Source organism: Coenobita brevimanus, chromosome 63 (genome assembly GCF_032717465.1).
Source record: "Coenobita brevimanus isolate Jiangsu-jjx chromosome 63, ASM3271746v2, whole genome shotgun sequence".
NCBI classification, from domain to species: domain Eukaryota; kingdom Metazoa; phylum Arthropoda; class Malacostraca; order Decapoda; family Coenobitidae; genus Coenobita; species Coenobita brevimanus.
The window spans coordinates 41,447,457-41,468,971 of NC_137016.1; the positions used below are offsets into that span (position 1 = coordinate 41,447,457).

General features: G+C 41.8%; 1 protein-coding gene across 1 annotated transcript in view; it reads left to right on the forward strand.

The window, feature by feature from the left end:
• The window catches only part of LOC145404353 (venom dipeptidyl peptidase 4-like), a 304,388-nt gene extending 284,166 nt beyond the window's left edge, over positions 1–20,222 (forward strand). The window contains exons 8-18 of the mRNA XM_080275875.1: positions 225–439; positions 1,417–1,574; positions 2,579–2,682; positions 11,548–11,671; positions 12,164–12,393; positions 12,752–12,992; positions 16,442–16,626; positions 17,126–17,267; positions 18,113–18,326; positions 19,510–19,727; positions 19,990–20,222. Coding sequence (XP_080132001.1) covers positions 225–439; positions 1,417–1,574; positions 2,579–2,682; positions 11,548–11,671; positions 12,164–12,393; positions 12,752–12,992; positions 16,442–16,626; positions 17,126–17,267; positions 18,113–18,326; positions 19,510–19,727; positions 19,990–20,160 — 2,002 coding nt within the window. The 3' untranslated portion in view covers positions 20,161–20,222. The remainder of the gene's footprint in view (positions 1–224; positions 440–1,416; positions 1,575–2,578; positions 2,683–11,547; positions 11,672–12,163; positions 12,394–12,751; positions 12,993–16,441; positions 16,627–17,125; positions 17,268–18,112; positions 18,327–19,509; positions 19,728–19,989) is intronic.
• Positions 20,223–21,515: the final 1,293 nt, after the last annotated feature.

Consider the following 21,515-nt stretch of genomic DNA (forward strand, 5'->3'; position numbering starts at 1 on the left):
AAGGTAGATAGATAAACACAGATAGATAGATAGATAGACATAGCATCTTGGTCTTTGTTAATGAACCTCTGTCAATCCCGTATCTTACCTCTGTCCCCTCTCCACAGCCAGAGATATAGATAGATAGATGTAGATACTTCAGATAGATAAATAGACAGACAAATAGATAAACACATTGATAAGTAAATATATATGCTAAATTAATCTTTCTCACTTATCTATAGGCATCACAGCAGTTTATCGCCCACACCCGAGGACAGAGGCCATCCCCCGCTTATCTTGGCTCAGTGGGCGCCGGTCGAATCCGGGATTGTGATGGTCGACACGAATTACAACATCGTATACAAGAGGAATGTGGAGGAGAGTGAGGTGTTCCGACTGACGGATAGTGGAAGGCCTGGCTTGGTATACAACGGGGTGCCGGACTGGGTGTACGAAGGTGAGCGATAGATAGATAGATAGATGGATAGGTAGACAGATAGGTGTTTCGACTGACGGATAGTGGAAGGCCTGGCTTGGGTGTATGAAGGTGAGCGATAGATAGATGGATAGATAGACAGGTAGATAGATAGGGAGGTGTTTTGACTGGCTGATAACGGGAGGTATGGCTGGTGTGCAATAGAGTGCCAGTGAAGGTGAGTGATAGATAGATGGACAGGTAGATAGATAAATGGATAGATAGATAATTCGTTGGATGGGTAGATAGATGGATAGATTGTTAAATTGGAGTGTAAAAATATATTCTGTTTACTAAGCTGACTAGAAATGCTTTTATTCGTACGGTCAGCCTGGTTCTCTCTCTCTCTCTCTCTCTCTCTCTCTCTTTCTCTCGTCTGCAGAAGGGAAATATGAGGCTAGCCAAGGAGCCACTAGAGGGAGACTCATATTCACAGGCACGTCCTGGGGAGGGGAGGGGGAGAGAGGGAGAAAAAGGAGTGGTAGAAGAAGGGGGGACGAAGGGAGAAGGGGGTAAGGGAGAGGGAACAGGGTTGCTTTAGGAGTGAGGGGAAGAGAGGGAGAGAAGGGGAGGGGAGGAGAGGAGAGGTGAAAAGGGAGGGTTTTTAGAAAGGGGAGGGAAGTGGGGGTTTGGGGATGGGAAAAGGGGAAGGGAGGGAGGGCGGTTTTTGTCAAGGAGAGGAGGGGAAGGGAAAGGATGGGGGTGGGAGAGGGGAAGAGGGCTTGGGAGGGGGGGGAGGGAGGGAGGGAGAGGGGGAATGGGAAGGGCTGATGATTAGAATAATGATGATGATGATGTTTAAGATAATGATGATCTATGCCTTGGATGATGATGATGATGATAATAATGATGGCTATAATAATAATAATGATGACGTTAATACTCCTCATACTCTTGATACTGATGATGATGATGATTAACCTTCCCTCTTCCTCACCCTTCTTCCCCCCCCCCCACAGAGGAGATCCTGAACAGCAACAGCGCCCTTTGGTTCTCCCCTGACGGCAAGAAGCTCGCCTTTGCCTCGCTCAACGATACCCTGGTGGAGACGGTCACTATCCCGAAATACGATGCCCATCACCAGTACCCCACACCACATACACTACGATACCCCAAGGTCAGTGTGGCTGGGAATACACATACGTACACATACATACTTTGAATACACACACACACACACACACACACACACACACACACACACACACACACACACACACACACACACACACACACACACACACACACACACACACATATATACCACTACTACTACTACTGCCAATAATAATAATAATAATAATAATAATAATAGATATGCTAAAGCTTCGTAGAGAGCACATTGCCTAGGTCTTTTCACATTACATCCTCACACACAATACAGTATATCGTGTCCCTTAGCTATTTTCTGGTATGTCAACAAATTATACATGTACAAGAATAGGTAATAGAGTCACATACTTATTTATTTATTTTTGAGAACTGCCTAAATTGTTGGTGGCTTGATTTTTTTTTTCTTTGTCCCTCTGTCGGTATGATGTCCAAGTATTTTTTTTGTTCTTCTTTTTCTTGACTTATGTTCATAGACTAGACGGCCCGTTCCCTAAGGCCGTGCTGCCCTAGTATTTATGACACACCTTCTCATGCCACCACTTCCACACTAATACCCACCGTTCATGCCAGGACTGTCTTTTTCAGGGTTGGTGGAATGATGTTATTGGGACCTTGTAACTTTACTGTTGTGATGGATGTGTCATGATCTGTCTCTTTGGTTACAGTCGGAAAAACACATTATTTATTAGTATTTATTTATTTATTTATTTATTTTTTTACTGATATTGGTATATGTATTAATGTCCTGTTGTAGAATATTTGTCATAAAATACTATGTAGTAAGTTAAGTGTACGAGCTGTTACATTTCTTGACATGTTTTGTACGTTTAAGAGGTAAGACTTGTAACGCACTAAGTTACCCTCTCATGGTCGAAACAACTCTAGTAGTTTATTGCAGTTAATGACAGACAGTTTCATTCACCTCAGAGTGTCATAGGGACCTGAGATAGTTAATGTGCTGTTGTGATGTTCTGATGGTTGTGACACTGATCTTTTTTCACGTTTCAGCCTGGCCGTGAGAACCCGAAGGTCACACTGTGGGTGGTTGACCTGAGAAACCCCAGGTCTTTAACACCACGTGACCTGAAGCCCCCGAACGTGGTCAAAGACCAGTTAGTGCACTCCGCAGTGTGGTTTGTGTGGGAGGATTAACGACGTTCTTATCGTTTGTTGTCTCACTTGAGTGTAGTTTTGGCCTTGGTGGCACCAACACTAGAGTGACGGGCGGTGTGACGGGAGCCGGGGGCCATCAGTCCACGGCCCTGCCACTCGACCTGCAGCCTGACTCACTACAGTACAGTAGTGTACAGTACAGTACACAGCCCTCCATAGGTCCCCGCACCGCCGCCAGGGGGACACTCATTCACTAACACACCCACACCGTTAACACCTTCAACCTGAGGACATTATTCTATTCTTGCCGCTAAGGTCAAGTGGGTTACAGCACACGTTTGATTGAAAGATTTAACATTCGGTTCCAATCAAACACCATTGATTGGCATTAGGAAGAGCACCTGGTTACAAAATGCTACATGGTGGGACATAAGTCTCCTAAGAAGGGGCAATGACCTAGCATCTAAACTCCAGACAGTTTTGATTAGCTTAGGAGAGACCATTAACTGGAGAACTGGATGTATTGTACAAGCAGCTTCCATTATCCCCATCACTACCTGGATTCATTACTAAGCTGCATGAAATCGTCTGGCAGCAGCAAGAATGAGATATAACACTCTCAGGTTGAAGGAGTTTAGTTGTTTGGGTCGCAGTCTGGGTGGTATAGGAGGCTTGGCAGCAACCATTCCTTAGCAAGTTATTTTGCATGTTACACCTTTTTATCCTTTTGTATGTTTATCAGGCAAACTATGTCAGTACTAGAACATAGAAGGGAATATCAAGGTGAAAGGTACATAATAAATCACTAAGAAGAAGGTGCAAAGAAAGCCTGGTATGTTACCTACAATATGACCCTTACCCCAGTGGAAAATTTAGCATTGGTGTGTACTCGCGTTGAGGTAGAGTCGCGTAAACAGAGATCCGCGTAACTCGAGAACACAAACAGAGATGAGGACGTTGTTGCTCCTTGTACAATAGCACGTATGTTTCTGACCTGACGAAGATCCCTAACCCCTTTCAGTTCAGTTGATGGTCTAGTGTAGGTATGATTTGACTAGTAACCAAGGAGACTCGTTCGTACTTCATAACCGAGGCTTATTAAGTTTCATGCACCCACGACTTGGCATTATAGTTTCGTCACGTGAAACTAAACGACTATAGCCTGTTTGTGCTTATCTGACGGAACTGGACAACTTCGATTAAGCCGTGTTTGCATGAAATTCAATTAGTTATGAGGTAGTGAAGAGTCTCCTTAATTACTATACCCTTTTCACTCTAACCTGGCCTAAAATTGTTATCGCTCCATCAAGAATACTGAGCTGTAACAAGAAATTAACCCTCGAGTCTGGTGCTAGTCACGAAGAATTGCCATGGAAAGTATGGAGAACCACAATATTGTCTTACGTCACTCAGTTACGTAATATAAGCTGCAAAAGGACAGAAATCTAGGCCAGGTTAAGGTGATAGGAGTTTAGTCAACACACCAAGCTGACTACACTAGGTCATCACCTGAGCTGAGAGGGGTTGGGGATCTTTGTTGGTTTAAACGTGCTACTCTCTTTCATCTTAAGTCTTCATCTTAAGGTCTAATAACTACTGGCCTCACCTTCACCACTTTCGGTAGTTATGTGTCAGTAGTTACCAAATACAACATGTAGATAAACAGCAACAGCAGCCCCCAGTGTATAGCTTTCGATGTTCGCGCTTTTTCATGATAATAATAGTTCCCCCTCCCAACTCTTGGATGGAAGCTCCGTTTTCTGTGGATCATTGTTTTCATTGGTTTTGGAGGTTTCGGTACGTGTCTTCATCGGCCATTTATTTTCCACTGTACACCTTTTTATACCCCTGTACGTTACTAAGATAACCTTTGCTTGATAATAGAAATATATAACATAAAAGAACAGTACATGTGTAACATGCATAATTTTCGCCAAACAAAAGGTAGTGCGGATCCTACCCAGTTTAAAATCTGGCCCAATATTCTCGTGGGTCGGGTATTACGTAGTAGCTGTTGTTCAGCGATTTATTTTCCATATTACTCCTCATTATCTACAAACTCCGTCGGTAATAGAAATACATAAATATCTTTCAAGAGAAAAGGTGTATGCCAAAAAAATAACCCGTCGAGAAAGGCGGCAGCGAAGCCTCCAAAACCAGCTGAAGTTCGTCCCTTTTTTTTTATGTTCCCCGACCGTCAGTTCCCTCCTTACCGATGGTGTATGTTCAGAAAATCCTGTTGGTTTTATACATGTGTCTATAGTGCGTTTGTTTTCACTTGACAAGGATCCTAGTCGATGGCCAGGTGTAGTCTGATTAGAGGGGTTGATTTGGCTGAACCCCGTTACTCCTAACTTATCCAAAAATTGACATCTCTCCACCGTCAGTGCTGTAATAGGTTGCTGATCACAAAGAAGTGCTATGGAAAAGACGTAGAGCCGTAGGATTTCTTTTTTTTTTTGCCACTCAGCATGAAATGAATTACAAAATGGAGAAAATCTAGGCCAAGTCGAGATGAAAAGGGTGCAGTAATCAAGGAGACTCGTTCCTACCTGATACCAAGAGCTCATTCGAATTTCATACACCCCACGATATGGTATTAAAGTTGCGGGAGTTGGCCAGTTGTCAAGTGAAAATAAACGGACTATAGTACCTTGCATGGGTCTCCAGGGGAAGCACAAGAATTGACATTTGTGTGGGACTATTCGGTGCTGATCTCAACTTTTTTTTTTTTTTCCAATGTCCCTTCAGGAAAAAAAATGTGGGGTACTTTTTATGGGACTTTATTTTCCAAGCTAAGAAGAGGCAAAATTTTAATAGATTTTTTTTTTTCTCGAAGCGGTGACCGTCCAAAATTTGCAATGTTATCATCTCAAAGATTACTTATATTATTTTTTTCAAGCTGACGGAAAAAAAATTAACCCCAAAGGCTGTTATTTTCAGTTAATTTTCAAACCATAAACGGTGAAAATTTACTGTAGCGCCCCCCCCCCCCTTTATTTTTTTAAGGGCGGACAAAATCCTAATGTTGTTCCCGATTTTCCCCCCATATTATTCCCAATTTTTCACTTTTTTTTCCCCCCCCCCTCCCCTCCCCTGAGAGCGGTCCAAATTTTACTGTAGGCAAGTCAACTGCAGATTCATTTTTCCCGCCCATGCCGAGTTGGTGACACGCAAGTAGAGGATTGACTAAACTTTATCTTTTTTGCATAAGTTGGTCGTGAGATATTGTTACGCCAAACTAAAACAATTTTTCTTTAGTACCCCTTAGTGTTAAATTTAAATTCCAGTTGCATCTAACCCACCCACTAACCCCTCCCCCCTAACCCCCCTTCCCATCCCCCCCCTTTCCACGTAACATCCCCCATCTGTGGCGTTGTTAGATGCGGGAGGAGCTCTAGGCGCGGCCCTGTCCTTCACCTACTCCCTAATATTTTTCGGAAAGGAGACATTTTATTCCCCAAGACTTTAGCGACTTAAGTGATTCCCCGTGCTGAGGTCATGAAACTCCCGCATCTATTTTTTCCCCCAAACATTTTCCCCTTAGCTGTTTAGCCCATGTTTCTCTCTCTCCAGCACGAATATGTTAAGCGTACCCTTCTTTGCTGATGTCCTTGTACTTATATATATATATATATATATATATATATATATATATATATATATATATATATATATATATATATATATATATATATATATATATATACCATCCAACCTTTGAATGGAGGGTCGCGTAGAAAGATCTAAGAAATTTGTAATGTAACTTTGAGTTTTGAGGACTTTTGCTTTGTGCGGAATTGTAGGCTGTTCATGATTATCTAACCTATTTCGTGATGTCGACATCATCACCACCACCACCACCACCATCAAGCCCATCATCATCATCATCATCAGTGTCTAGAATCTGCCCACCTAACATATGGTATTATGAATAGGATGATGGTGATGGTGATGATGATGAGATAGATAAAGACTAGATATTTTATGGACGTCTGTATTAAATTCAAGCAAAGTTACATTAAAAAAAATACAGTAACGCAGAGTTCCATGATGTGTGGAGGGAAAATGAGAGAGAGGTGGATGAGCAACTAGCAGCATACGCCCGACCCTCCTGTTCCTCCAGAGTTGTTAAACAAGCTTCTTAACACCTCCTCCTTACCGATTTATTTTTGAATACGGCTGGTTAATATACTCCAACACGTTATATATATATATATATATATATATATATATATATATATATATATATATATATATATATATATATATATATATATATATATATATATATAATACGCTAGTTATAGTAACTGGCAACGTATGCCCCCCCCCCCTCCTTCGTTGTACCAAAGAGTTGTTAAGGTAGCTCCCTAACACCTCTTCCTTACTGATTTATTTTTGGATACGGCTGGTTAATATCCTTGTGCGTTTCCTTTTATTATCCTTGTCATTATCCTTCAAGGTCCTCACTGTCCTTGTGTCCAATCCCTGTCCCTGCATTTTTCTCACAGCCCCATCGTAATTATCTTTCTACCGGATCCAGTTTATTCTCTTATATACCTCGTGTCTGTCTCTTGCATCTTCTCTCTTATAACCCTTCGCTTTCCTGTATCTTCGTTCTCTATTATATCCTCCCCCTCCTCCTTATATCCTCCCCGTCTTTATTAATATATACTTTAATCAACCTCCCCCCTCTCTCTCCTTTCCTTCCCTTCACTTCTCCGTTCACTCCTTTCTCCCCATCTACACCTTCCCCCCCCCCCTCGTCTCCCTATCTCCTTCTCTCCCTCTTGATATTTTCTCTTTCTCCTCTTCTCATTCCTTACCTTCCCTCCACCTCTCTCCGCTCTCTACCTCTCCCCACTCCCCGCCTTCCTCCCATCTCCCCATTTTCCCTCCACCTCTCCACCCCTATAGCTGAGCGCCCCCTAGTGTCAGTCAATCTCTCACGTGTTTAGGTGGTGGTTCCCTCCCTGTTCTCACCCCTACCACGGATCTCCAGGCCCCTCCACCACCACCAACACAACCCACCCCAACCACCACTACCACCACCCTCCTCACGCCGCACCCCCGTCCGTTAAGTGTTTCGCACCGCTTGCTCTCTTTTTCTCTTTATTTTCACTCTCTTTACACTTTTTTCTCTTTTTGCCTGTGAATTATGGAGTGCTGAAGGACTGATTTTATTGTCCCTTATAACGGCGGTAAAGATGATACGTTTTTTTTTTTATTATTTATCACACTCATTTACCATTTCGTATATAATTGGTGTCGAGATGTTTTTTCAGCTCATTTTAGGTCACGAATTCCATCACCTTCCTTGATAATGTGTTTCAAGAAATTTCATCCTCGTTGCAACGTACAGTTTTAAATTTACCAGGAGAGAACGACTTGAAGGCTTGATTCCCATGATTCTTCCTTGCATTAGAAAAGAAGGTACAGATATATAAATGTAGCATAGTCGTATCTCAACCCCTGTGCAGGATGGGAAAATTTTGCCTCTGATGTATTGAATAATCCCTCATATGTTAACCAGGAACTTTCTCTCCTTGTGTGTTGACTCAGTAGTACAAAGACAAGCTAACACTAACAGACATACTAGTGACATCTTCGTCGGCGTTAGTTTGTGGGTGAGCAGTGACTGATATCCGAGTCATACAAAGAGTGTGTTCATTTTCACATATATATTCCAAAAGTGTTGTTACAAGGGCCATCAGTCTGCCAGCACTCGTGTCTACCCAACCTATGTGGACTGCCGTGTATGTGGTGGTTGTGAGATGCCGGGTGCTTCAGTGTGCCCCCATAACACCATCACCGCAAAGAAAACGGCAACACACTTCCGTAGAAAGCATCGCCACACTGGTCGAAGTCGGAATTATTATGATGCAGATTATCCGTTCATGCAGATTAGGATAAAAATTTGCAAGAAGAATGCCATGCCATGTTCGTTAGGATAAAAAATTGCAAGAAGAATGCCTCGTTTCATTAGATTACGCTCTTTCCCTCCTGTTTCTCGCTGTCACCCATATCACGACTGGCCTTGAGAAACTGAATATTCGGCGCACTTTTTTCTTGCAGTATTTAGCTTGGCGTATAGGATTGGACAATTTGCGTCAGTATATTTCCTCTTTTGACCTGAGTGTGGTGAAGGCCTTCGTCTTGTCTTGCGTATATGCCTGCTTCACCTTACCATCCTTGTGTCTTTGCTCATGCGCTCTCCCTAACCCTTTCATTACCAGATGCGCTCCAGAGACACGATTTTAACCAGCTTGAGGGAGGAGATCTGGCAAGGAAGGGGTTAGTTGGAATCCTAATCCATTAACCTCTTCACTATCACGTCATTTATAGATTTTTCTCGCCAGGCAATTATTTATATGATATTTAGTGAAGGAATTAGAAGGAATCCGATTAACCTTTATAATACAATAGTCCGTATTCTTGTTAACCAAGGAAGCTCCCTAACACCCATTCCGTAGCAATTTTTGTTTTGTTTATTACCCCTTCCTGATCTATTATTCTTACACCTTCTGAAGCGATTTTGTTTATTACACCTTCTTAAGCGATTTGTTTTATTTATTACACCGTACTAAGCGATTTATTTTATTTACTACACCGTACCAAGCGATTTATTTTATTTATTACACCGTACCAAGCGATTTATTTATTACATCAAATTAAGTGATTTATTTTGTTTATAGCACCTTGCTAAGCGATTCATTTTGTTTATTACATCTTACTAATTGATACATTTTGTTTATTACACCTTACTAAGCGATTTATTTTGTTTATTACACCTTGCTGTTCTTTTCTGTGTTACATCAATCCTTCCAATATCGCCATAATCTGCATAAGTAACGCGCAAGGTGATATTAACCAGCCTTACCCAAAAATAAATCGCTGAGAAAAGGGTGTTTGGGAGATTCCTTAAATGACGAGAATGCAAGGTCATAAATTCAGATGTGATAAATTATGCGTTGATTCAAGACAAGTTTCTTAAGATGTGGAGATGTCTTGGTGGTGGAAGGGTTATGTGACATTTTTTTCCCCTCAATTTTTTCATCATTTTCCTCAGTTTCATTATCCTCATTTTCATTATTTTCGTCAGTTTCTTCATTTTCCTCAGTTTTCATCATTTTCTTCATTTTTAAAAATCATTTTCGTCAATTCATTTTCCTCAGCTTCATCATTTTCCTCTATTTCCATTATTTTTCTTCATTATTTTCCTCAGTTTCGTCAAAACGTTCCTCAATGTCAGCCATTTTCCTCAATTTTGCCATTACATTCCTCAATATCTTCATTTTCCTCAATTTTGTCATCACGTTCCACTATATCTTCATCATTTTCCTCAATTACTTCACTACATTCCATAATTTCTTCATAAAATTCCTCAGTTTCTTCAACATTTTTCGGGATTTCCTCAATATCTTCAATTTTCATAACGACTGCCACGTTTTCCTCTTTGAATGACCTTGCTTGCTTGTTAGTTCAGTAGAGTAGTTTGCGATTGACCTTGACCTTGACCTCTATTCCTAAGTGTATTAAAGGTTATGAACATTCCTTAATACCTCTTCCTTAGCGATTTATTTTTATCATAAGGTGTCTGTGAGTCAACTATCCTTGCTTCACTGTTCCCTCCCCTTCCCCTTGCTTCACTGTTCCCTCCCCTTCCCCTTGCTTCACTGTTCCCTCCCCTTCCCCTTGCTTCACTGTTCCCTCCCCTTCCCCTTGCTTCACTGTTCCCGCCCCCACCCTTGCTTCACTGTTCTCCCCTCCACCCTTGCTTTACTGTTCCCTTCCCTCCCCTTGCTTCACTGTTCCCTCCCTCCCCTTGCTTCACTGTTCCCTCCCTTCCCCTTGCTTCACTGTTCTCCCCCCCACCCTTGCTTCAACTGTTCTCTCTCCTACTCTTTTTTTTTTCCTTTCTTGCCTCATCCCCTACCTACCTTCCCCTCCTTTCTCCTCATCTCTCCTTCTTCTCCACTTCCCTCTTCCCTTTTCCCCTGCCCTCCCCTCCCCTTCCCTTTTCCCCCATTCACCCTTCTCCCCTTTGCATCTTCCCCTCGTTCTTTCCCCTCTTCCGTTCTCCCCCCCAAAAAAAAAAAAATCTCTCCGCCTCTCTTTCCCTGCCCTTTCCTCCAGCTTCCCCTTCAATGCCTCCCTCTCTCTTTTTGATCCTCCCTCCATCCCATCCCCCTCTCCATTTTTCTCTCATTTTTTTCCTCACTCAATTTTCTTGTTCAGATTTTTCCAGTTTGTAATTATGGCCTGTTTATTTGTCGAACATTCTGGGTAAATGAGTATGTTGATATTTTTGCTGCATCGATTTGAAGTTTTGAAAATTTGGAATGTTTTTTGGAATGGTTGCCTGTGGACCATATAGAGGTATGGTATGGTTAAGGGAAAATTTTGGGTATGAGAGAGAGAGAGAGAGAGAGTCACTACGAGAAGAGACTCAGAGAAGTGAGGGAGGTGTGCAGAGAGGGATGAGACGAGGCAGCGAGAGACTGGGAGATGGAGCAGTGACATGAAGAGAAAGTTATAGAAGTTGGGTGAGATGTGGAGAGGTAAAGATGAGATTGGTAGCAAAGGAGTGAGGTGGAGTAAGCAACACGAGGAGATACATAGAAATGAACCAGATTAGTAAGAGAGTTATGGAGAGACAAATGAGAAACAGAGTAGTGAGAGGTGGAGTAAGCAGAACAAATAGATGGAAAAGAGCATGATTAGAGTTTTGTAGAGGCAAAGAGAAGAGTAATGAGAGAAGTGTGGGGAGACAGAATGAGACGAGAGGGACTGAGTGTTGGAGTAAGTGATACAAGGAGAGACTCTAGGAAAAGTTAGTTACTCCCTTCACCTCTTCTCAGGGACCACTACTTTACTGCGGTGACCTGGGTGGACGGGGAGGTGATCAGTGTAGTGTGGATGAACCGTGCCCAAAACACCTCTGTCATCACTACATGCAAGCCACCCTTGTACTACTGTATGGCGGTGAGTTACGTGTTGCATCAGTAAAGGTAAACTCACTGATAATGCGAGCGTTCTTTCACCTTAACCTGGCCCAAATTTCTGTCCTTTGGTGACATTTCACGTGTCTTAGTGGAAGAAAAAAAATTCACCCACTCTACATCTTTTCCATAACACTTCATGACCAGCATCATAATCTAGTGTAAGTCTCTTACAAGTCAATTTTCAAGATGGAAAGATGGTAATTTTAGGCTAAGTAAGAGTCATATGAATATTATACTTCAGTTCCATCCAGTACAGTTGCAGACATCAATGTTGATCCACTGCATTATGGTAATGTAACTGTGTGCAAAGGCTTTAGAAACCCAGTGATGTGGTCCTTGGAGCCCAGCAGACTTTCCAGAATAATTTGTCAGATTTTGTTTATTATGTCACTAAAAACTGGATTGAGATTATCGTGAACAACAGTGCACAATCACAGAATTTCATTTTTCCTAATTCTTCTTGTGCCAACAGACCCACACTGAGCTGTCTGGAAAGCGGGGCTGGGTGGACCTGTACGACCCGCCCATCTTCTCCCAGGATGGACAGAGCTACCTTGTGCGGCTGCCTGTGCGCCACGTGGACCAGGGCGAGTTTAAGCACGTCAACCTGTACAATGTGCGCATGCGTCAAGTTGTGCCCCTGACCCATGGTGCATATGAGGTTACGGAGATCATTGGCTGGGATCAGATGAATAACTACATGTGAGTATTGAGAGTTTATGGTAGGTGGGGGGTGACCATCGTTCACTCGATGTTGTGCTACCTTCAGGTTACTATACACAGAATGGCAAGTGGTTTCTTGTAATCAGAGAAACGAGTTACTTATGCTGGGTGGTAACCATATAACTAAATGAATGCTTGGCGATTAGTAGTTTCAGGCAGACCAACCAGATATGGCCTATAAGGGTCTGCATCCAAGTGTTGGTGGTAGTCATCGTTAGAATTGTAATGTTGATGACAATAGTTTTTAAATAACTTACCAGTTGTCTAGGTATTGCCATTATAAGTATTGAATATGTAGCCATTGTAAGCCTTCTGATATATTTTTCATTCCCACCAGCTACTTCATGGCCACAATGGAGGATAAACCCTGGGAGCGCCATCTTTTCCGCACCAATGATGTCACCGCTCCTTCGATGAATACCCCTGAATGCCTCTCCTGCCTTGAAGCGGACAACACCACCGACACTTGCCTCTACAACAAAGCACACTTCTCTAAGGACTTCTCATACTTTGTCCTTGAGTGTCTGGGCCCTAATGTTCCTCGGGTCTACCTCTTCTCTTCGTGGAGTATCCCTGAGGTGCGTACAGGATAGAGAAATGTTTTTTGAGGGGGGTCAAGTAAGTGGCTTAAGTTGATTGTGGAGTGGTTTACCTGGGCAGTCCACTTCCGTTGTTCATTCAGAAACTCAGATGCTGTTAGCCCCATATTCAATAACACATAACATAGACTGTGATATGAATTTCTCTCTGTGTACTTTATTTATTATTCTCATTGTTATTCAGGTCCTATTACTCACAGTAACTCACCTTTTTGTAATTGGTTACTGATTATCTCACTTATCTAGTGCCCTGTCCTAAGTTTTAGATGATGTTCACCTTATCCACTAACTCATCAACTTAATATCAGTTGTGTTAATCATCACCTTCCCTCACTGTGTTCACCATCACCCTCCCTCACTGACATCACAGTATGGTACATCATATTCAGCAGCGTTATGTGTGTTTTGGCCACCTTACTCAGAGATCTAGTCATTTTCTTAGAACTGTTGCCAAAAACTTCTAGGTTAAGGAAAGGCTAAGATCAGTTTTAATTCAAGTCATCTCCAAGTTTCCTTAAAGGTTCACTCGTAAAAAAGAAAAAAAAAAGAGGTCATTTGTATATTGTCTTAACTATTGATATAAATCTCTTTATACATTAGGTTTTATAGCTTCACTGAGAGAACATATAGTAAAGTAATCCCTCAACACAGTTATTCACTAGGGTATTCAATCATGACAATAGCATACCTTTATCAAGTATCCAGCCTCCAGAATCAGGGGCTTAAAATGCAAGAATAGGGTTGTCAAAATCTTGTTGCATGATTACAGGATGACGAAAAAGTTAAGACTACGGCGAGGCGCAACGCAATATCTGTGACCAAGAGACCAAGGGTAGGGCAGTGTCACCTAACACCTCAGAATTTGTTTTGGTTTAATAGTCAGTCTGCCTTATTACAGCTCTTTTATAGTATTTCTTCTGCTGCAGCTAAGTTTGGACGTCCTGCAGTTTACATAGTCTCCAATTAGGGCACTGATCAGAAGTTGAGGGTGTTTTGTGGAATACTGTATATGTCCTTACCTCTTCCCCAGCACTCTTATGATTCAGGGGTAAATCAACAGGAAATAATCATCACATAGAAAAAATGTGGAAAAATAAGTGAAATAGGTTAGTCATAAAATCAGTTGAAAAGAACCTTCAGGCAAATTCCCTAAGGTATACCTTAATTCTTCTGGATTCCTGTATTTAGAGAGGTGTAAAATTTGTTCTGAATATCTGTGTGATGCTTAAGTCTGAAGAGAAAAAAAATGCATGCAGTCTGTACATCTTGAGTTTGATGGAAAACAAAGTGTCATTGCATAATGTTTGGTGTGGACACATAAGCCAAAGGATGCTTATATGTAATGTCAGTAGTATTCAGACAGTATTGTGTGTGGCAGTACATTGATATGGTCTGACTTAATTTGCTCTCTTAATGCTTGAATTTCCCTTAGGTATACTGTATTAAATATTGATATACGGTATCTCAGCTAATTTTGGAACTTCCAGTATATAGCCATAAAATTACATGACCTGAGTGTTCAGTGATGTAATTCTCTTAAATAACATCAAGGTCTTTCAGGGTTTGATTTGTGGGCTACCCGCAAGATCTTTGGGCAAAGTCGCTTTACTCCAGTTTCCTCGTACATAAAATACAGGGACCAAGATTTATAAAGTGACGGTTGCGTATCAGAGTCTGAGGGAATGTTGTTGGGTACATTCATTGTCAGTTATACTCAGGTTGTGGGCATTTAACCTAATCAGGTGATCTGTAATGCCAGAAAAGCTGTTGACAAGGAGACTGCTTAATGGATGTACTGTATGCTGGTGAAGATGTAAGAACAGACTTGTTCTAAATAGCTTGGTGCCATGTTTGTGGAGAAACTGGGAAGTTGCACCAGCTGCGGTAAAAATCTATGCTTAGCTGGCCATGAGTCTTTTTCTCTGTGGTTTAGGTAGTGTAACTTTTCATTCTGCTTAGCTTTTATTACAGGGTGTCATAAAAGCCTCTTTACCCCTGTGTTTACCAACCTCACCTGATGATAAAATAATACTGATAACTATTTAAATGCACATTACTGTTGTTTTATTTCATGACAGATTTACTTAAAATATTAATGCTTGTATTGTCAGTTCAGTTTTCCCTGTATTGGCATCTATGCCACCGAATGATACGTGAATACTGTCAGGCCTTGTCCACTCCAAAGGCCTGCTGATGTGGGTTAGAACAGGCAGGTGTTTTGCCTCGCTTTAACCCATACAAGTGGCCCCCCTAAACACAGGTGGATGTGGTTAAGAACTTCCGTGGGTTCTGGTGATGCAGGACTCCCACCTGCAACTGCATGCAGTATATGGGGACATGGCCTTAGGTGCACACGCTGCCAGACCTTTGCTATAACCATGATATTCTCCTAGGTTCAGTTGTGGCATATTGTGTATTTAGATAGCAAAAAAATGTTTAACGTCTTGGTACACAGGGTTAAAGAGTCTGTTGAATCCCCCTGCACTTGAGGCATCACTGGGCTGCTTGTAGTTCTTCCTGATAGTGAGGATTCAGAGGATGTCTTCCTATTGGATTATTAATAGAATTTCTACCTGTATTGACCAATATTTAAAGCTATCTTTTGTCCCCACACTTGTAATTTCCCTCTCAGTTTTCTGCTCACATTTCTCTCTCTAAAGGTATTGCATGTGGTAAGAGTAATTCAGTCACTTTGATTCGTATTTATTCACACACACTTTCCTGTTTCTGCAATTCCCTCCAAACCTGTCTAGATCATAGTATCCTCTCCTCACCTAGAAGGAGGCTGCTACAGATTCCTAAGTGATGCTGGTTTCTGCTTCAGTAATCTTTCATGCACATCTTTCCAAATTTATGATGCAATTAAGGTGTGAGGTGTGTTCTGCCTATTTTATTTAAACGGTTTAGATATAGAGCCATTTTTTAGATCATTTAGGTACTGGGTTAATTAAACTGTGATTCTGATATGTAACTAAGCCCATCTTTGAGACCATCTGTGGGCTGCTGTGTGTGTGTGTGTGTGTGTGTGTGTGAGGGAGAGAGAGTTTATAATTAATGGGTGTATAATTGTTTAAGTAAGAGAAAGGAAGAAAGAAAAACAGAAATTTACCATGCATGGAATGTCAGAGAGCGCAAAAAAGGTATATTTTGGCATTAATACTGCTTTATTCTTTGAGCAATCGGATAAAATGACATTTCAGAGAAAGGCAGTTTTGGTTGATGAAAGTGTCAGTGTTTGTACTGTAAAATAGGGCAGATTATTAATGTACCCAGAATCTAGTATTTTAGTGATTCATATGCAATAGATGCGTGGTAAAGTGCATTACAACATTAAAATTGTTAAAATCAGTAATACATGTGTCACAGTGCATTAAGGTTTCCATTATCTTCACATGCCACAGTGCATTAAGACCTTTCAATTCCTACAGCTTCTGTATACTCTGGATGACTGCAACGAGGTGCGGAGCTATGTGGAAGAGAAGGCCATGCCCAAAGTGCAGACATTCAAGGTGGAGCTGGAAGGTGGCTCAGGCTATACCTGTAATGTCCAGCTGTATCTCCCACCTGGGCTCAGAGATGACGAGATTACCACCTACCCTATGGTCCTTTATACGTATGTCATTGTTTGCCTACACACTTACCCTGTCTTGTTTTGTATGCTATATTGACATCTACTATACTCTTTTTTATGCTAACTTGGCTTAAAACTGCAATCTCTCCATTTTCAGTGCTGAAGTGTAGTGATAGATTAATACTAGAATATGATTCTGGTCACAAAGATGTACTATGGAAAGGATGTAGAGCTGAAGTATTGTCTTTTTCTGCCATTCAGCTATGTGGAATAAGCTCCATATGGATGAGAATCAGAGCCAAGTTTAAGTAAAAATACTGTAGTATAGTACCATATACTGTAGTATATGAGAGAGGGGGGTGTGAGTTGGGAGCAGGGCAGTTGAAATGGCGGGGGACAGGACGACGTGGAGGCGATTTGTTTGTGGCCACCCCAAACAGGATCGAGGCGTCTGGCAATAGATAGATAGATAGATAGTATCTGATAAACAGTATTGCACTTTTTTTGTGTCATAACTCTCACACCTACTCTTCATCCCCAGGTACGCAGCACCAGGGTCTCAGGTTGTGACATCCAAGTTCAGTGTGTCGTGGGGCACCTACCTTGCCTCCAGGAAGGATGTGATCTATGCCATGATTGACGGACGTGGCTCAGGTTTCCAGGGCGACAAACTTAAGCATGAGGTTAGATAGAGGGAGAGCAGGCAGGGTGGGTGTGGCAGGGAGAGAAGAAGCAGAGGAAGGTAGGTAAGGGAAGGGAAGGTATGGGTGACAAGAGAGAGAGGAAGGTAGGTGAGGGAAGGGAAGGTAGGGGTAGCAGGGAGAGAGGGAACACATAAAGGTAGGTAAGGGAAGGGAAGGTAGGGGGTGGCAAGGAGAGGAGGTAGGGGTAGGTAGGTAGGGGAAGGGACAGCACAGGTGGCAGGGAGAAAGGAAGCAGTGGAAGGTAGCTAAGGGAAAGGAAAGCAGGGGGTGGCAAAGAGAGGAGGCAGGGGAAGGCGGTTAAGGGAAGGAAAGGTTGGAGTGGCTGGGAGAGGAAGCAGGGGAAAATTGGTGTTGGGAAGGAAGGGGAGGGAGGACATAATTTGAACTAAACTGTGCATGATGGTCTCTTTGAAAAGGACAAATGTGAGGCAGGATGTTGGATGTGTAAGGTGCATAAAAGGATGAGTCGAGAAGACAAGCGTGTGCAAGACTGACTGACAGATGGTAGTTTGTTGTGGGGCAGGTCAAGGGGAGTTTATGAAGATTGGCTCTGTAGATCTAGCAGTATTTGGAGATAAGGTGTAATTCAAATATTTCTCCAAGTAGAACATGTCACTTAGTATGTCCATTTCTTGTACAAGTATACAGGTAAAAAGTTGGCTATGTATGTGCAGATCAAACTGACAATGTTAAGTAACTAGAATCTTTAATGATTTATACAAGGAGTTGCTATGTCCAGCACCCTTCATGCTAGAAACCAGCCAGTCCTCCAGTTATAATGGGCATAACTAAAGAAATTTGCAAGCTGCTTCATTGTTATGTAGGTCTACCACGAACTTGGGAAGAAGGAGGTGGAGGACCAGATTGCAGTGGCACGATACCTACGCGACACTTTGCACTTCGTTGACCCCAAACGTATCGTCATCTGGGGCTGGAGCTATGGGGGCTATGTCACCACCATGGCCCTGGCTCAGGACGTGGAGGAGGTGTTCAGCTGTGGCATCGCTGTGGCTCCTGTAGCCCGCTGGGAACATTATGGTCAGTCTTGGGATGGAACCTTGAATGTATTTTGAAAGCCTGAATGAAAATGAACGCATGACATTTCTCTGAGGATTATTGATAGCTTCCTTAACTGTGTTGTGTACTTTTCCTATTTTCTTTAATGCCATTATCTTCTCTGTATGGGAAATTTGAGATATTACACTGTATTCCAACATTTTAGATATTTATGTATCTGATGTAGAGATAATGCAGTGAGGTACTGATTTCAGTGACTCGGCTCAGTTCCATACTAGAAATTTTGCTGTGGATTAGATGATGGTTGTAATATAGTGTACATATTTTCATTGATGTGTGGAGAGAATGAGGGATGAAAATTTGGTGAAAAGATCTATGAGTGTTGTTGTTGCAGTCCTGGTCTCACCTAATTTTGAACCTAAAGACCACAGGAAATTGGAAGCCTCAAGTGGTTGCTCCCAGAAGTCTTTTGTTGAAGTTATGTTGAAGGAATCTCTGTGTTGTGATAAAATTATGTTGAAGGATTATTTGTGTTGTGATAGTGTGGTGCATATGTTGTGTAAGTGTTCTTTGGTGTGGGAGGGCTGCATTGGAGTGTGGGTAAAATAGATTAAGAGTAGGATAGCATGTGGTAGATGTATGATTTGGGATGAGCTCCTGCAAGATGAATTCAGTGTTAAGGGACTGAACAGAGTTACTGCCAGAGATCATTTTAGCATAGAGAATTGTTGTCAGGTGAACAAGGCTGGCATATGCAAGGATGTGCAAAGCCTTCCAAAACCAAACATGTGAATGAACAAAAGCCATTTCACTGGCTGAGGGTGAAATATCTCTTTCCACTTTGAATATATGTGGTGAACATTAGTGAGTAATTTGTGACATGTATGAGAGAGATCATGAAGGTAGTGCTAGTTGTTGGAATGGGAGTAGCCTGCCGCTTTCCTATGCTAGTCATGAGTTCGATAGCTGAAAGTATAAACAAAAGTCATTGGTTAGTCTTGGTATTTTTTAGCATGCAGTATTGCTCCTTACCAGAATATTGTAAATCTAATGCCACCTTTGACATGCTACTAGCAGTTCAAGTGAAGTGATTTGAAAAAAGCACAAAATGCAGCTGGTAAACGCAGATTTTTGCCTCACAGGGTAACATAATAAGTTCTTGTCCCGGTACACATACATGACAGAAGTGTTTCTTGTCCAACAGACTCTGTGTACACTGAACGGTACATGGGTTCACCTCTTGTGGTTCCTGGGAGCAACTACAAGGGGTATGAAGCTGCAGATGCAACAAAAGTGGTGGGCAACCTGAAGGGCAAAATGTTCCTTTTGGTGCACGGGACAGCGGATGACAATGTGCATTACCACCACTCCATGATGCTGGCCTCGGCATTGGTCCACGAAGATGTTCTGTTTCAGCAGATGGTATGGCATAACTCGTTTATACTGTAGCTAATATGTTTTTGTCTGATGGAAGTTGGCCATTCCCAGAGCTTGAATGCTAAGTTGTGGTTGCATGAAAATCAGTGAGCCTTAGTAATGAGGTAGGAATCAGTGTCCCTGGTTTCTAGTCAGATCAGTCCTCCAACCTAACCACACTTGGCCATCAGCTGAGATGAAGGGAGTAAGAAATCTTTTTCAGATTAGAGTAACTGTGCTATAGCTTAACGTATGGTTATTCCAACAGATGTATGCAGACGAAAACCATGGGCTGGATGGCGTACAAGAACACCTCTATCGCACGCTGGACAAGTTCCTGGCTGATTGCTTCCGACCCTCCCTCAGGGAGCTCTACACGCTCATCAAGAAGAAGAAGAAGGATATCGATGAGATCGATTACCTTGAAGACAATTCCTAGGGAATCGAGAAACAGGAGGAGAAGAAGCAAATTCTTGACAAGATCAATTACTTAGGAGACAGTTCCTTGGCTAAGAAAAAAAAGAATAAGAATATTGCCAAGGTCGAGTACCATGAAAACAAATCCTTGGATAAGAAGAAAAAGAATAAGCATATTTCTGGTATCAACCACCGTGAAAATAATTCCATGGGCAAGAAGAAAAAGAAGAAGAAAACTCGTATTTCTGAGATTGACTACCTTTAAAACAGTTCCTAGAAGAAGGATTTTGACAAGATCAACTACACTGAAGAGAGTTCCTAGGGCAAGAAGAAAAAGAATACTGATGAAACCAACTGTCCTGGAGACAGGTCCTATGGCAGGAAGAAGAAGAATACTGATGAAACCAACTATTTTGAAGACAGGTCCAAGGCAAGAAGAAGAAAATGACAAGATCAGCTACCTTGAAGACAATTCCTTTGGCAAGAAGAAGAAAATGGACATGATTGACAACCTTCAAGACAAATCTTAGGGCAAAAAGAAGAATATTGACACAATTGACTACTTTGAAGACAACTCCTAGGGTGGTGTGAGCACCCAGGTTGAGCCTCTTCAGTCCGATGACATATACAGTTTTATTCTTTCTCCCATCAGATGATTTTATTTCAACTTGGGAAAAATTTCTGATATTGAAGGAGTTACTGAAGTCTGTATGACCCCTCTAGTCGAAAATATTTTCCCAGAGCTAAATAAGATTATTCTGAGACAGCAGGAATACAATGATGTATACAGTATGTCATCAAAGTAACATAGGTAAGCATGTAAGGGCTTGACTTTAATTTTATGGATACATCTGTTTTCTACAATATTTTGGATATTGCACCCTTTCCTGCTGGCATCCTTGAGAACTGCGTACCTTGTGATGTTGACATTTTACAGACAATACAGTATAGTACTCTCTTTTCTCAGAACATGCCTAAGACCCACTCAGTGGTTATGGGACATTTTCTGAAGCACCAGAACATCAAAATGGACACGGATATCCACAATATACTGTACTAGATAATAGTTTGCTCAAGTATTATGGGTATTTGTGCCCTAAGATTCCCAACCTGTCCATTACACACCTCACTAGCCAAGGCTTTGGCAGGCACAAGCTGTCTAATGGTCGTTTTGAAAGATAAGAGAGATTAATCTTGTCAGACTTTCCTCAGGTTCATATTTTTTTAGTCAGATAAATTGTGCTGATCATCCTCAGAATCTAAAAAGCATAATAATGTGAATGACTTTTAATGTGTAATACCTGTGTCACATGGGCACTTTTTTTTTCCAACAGTCAGTTGCTCAGTGCTTTATCATATAATCTGACCATTTTAATT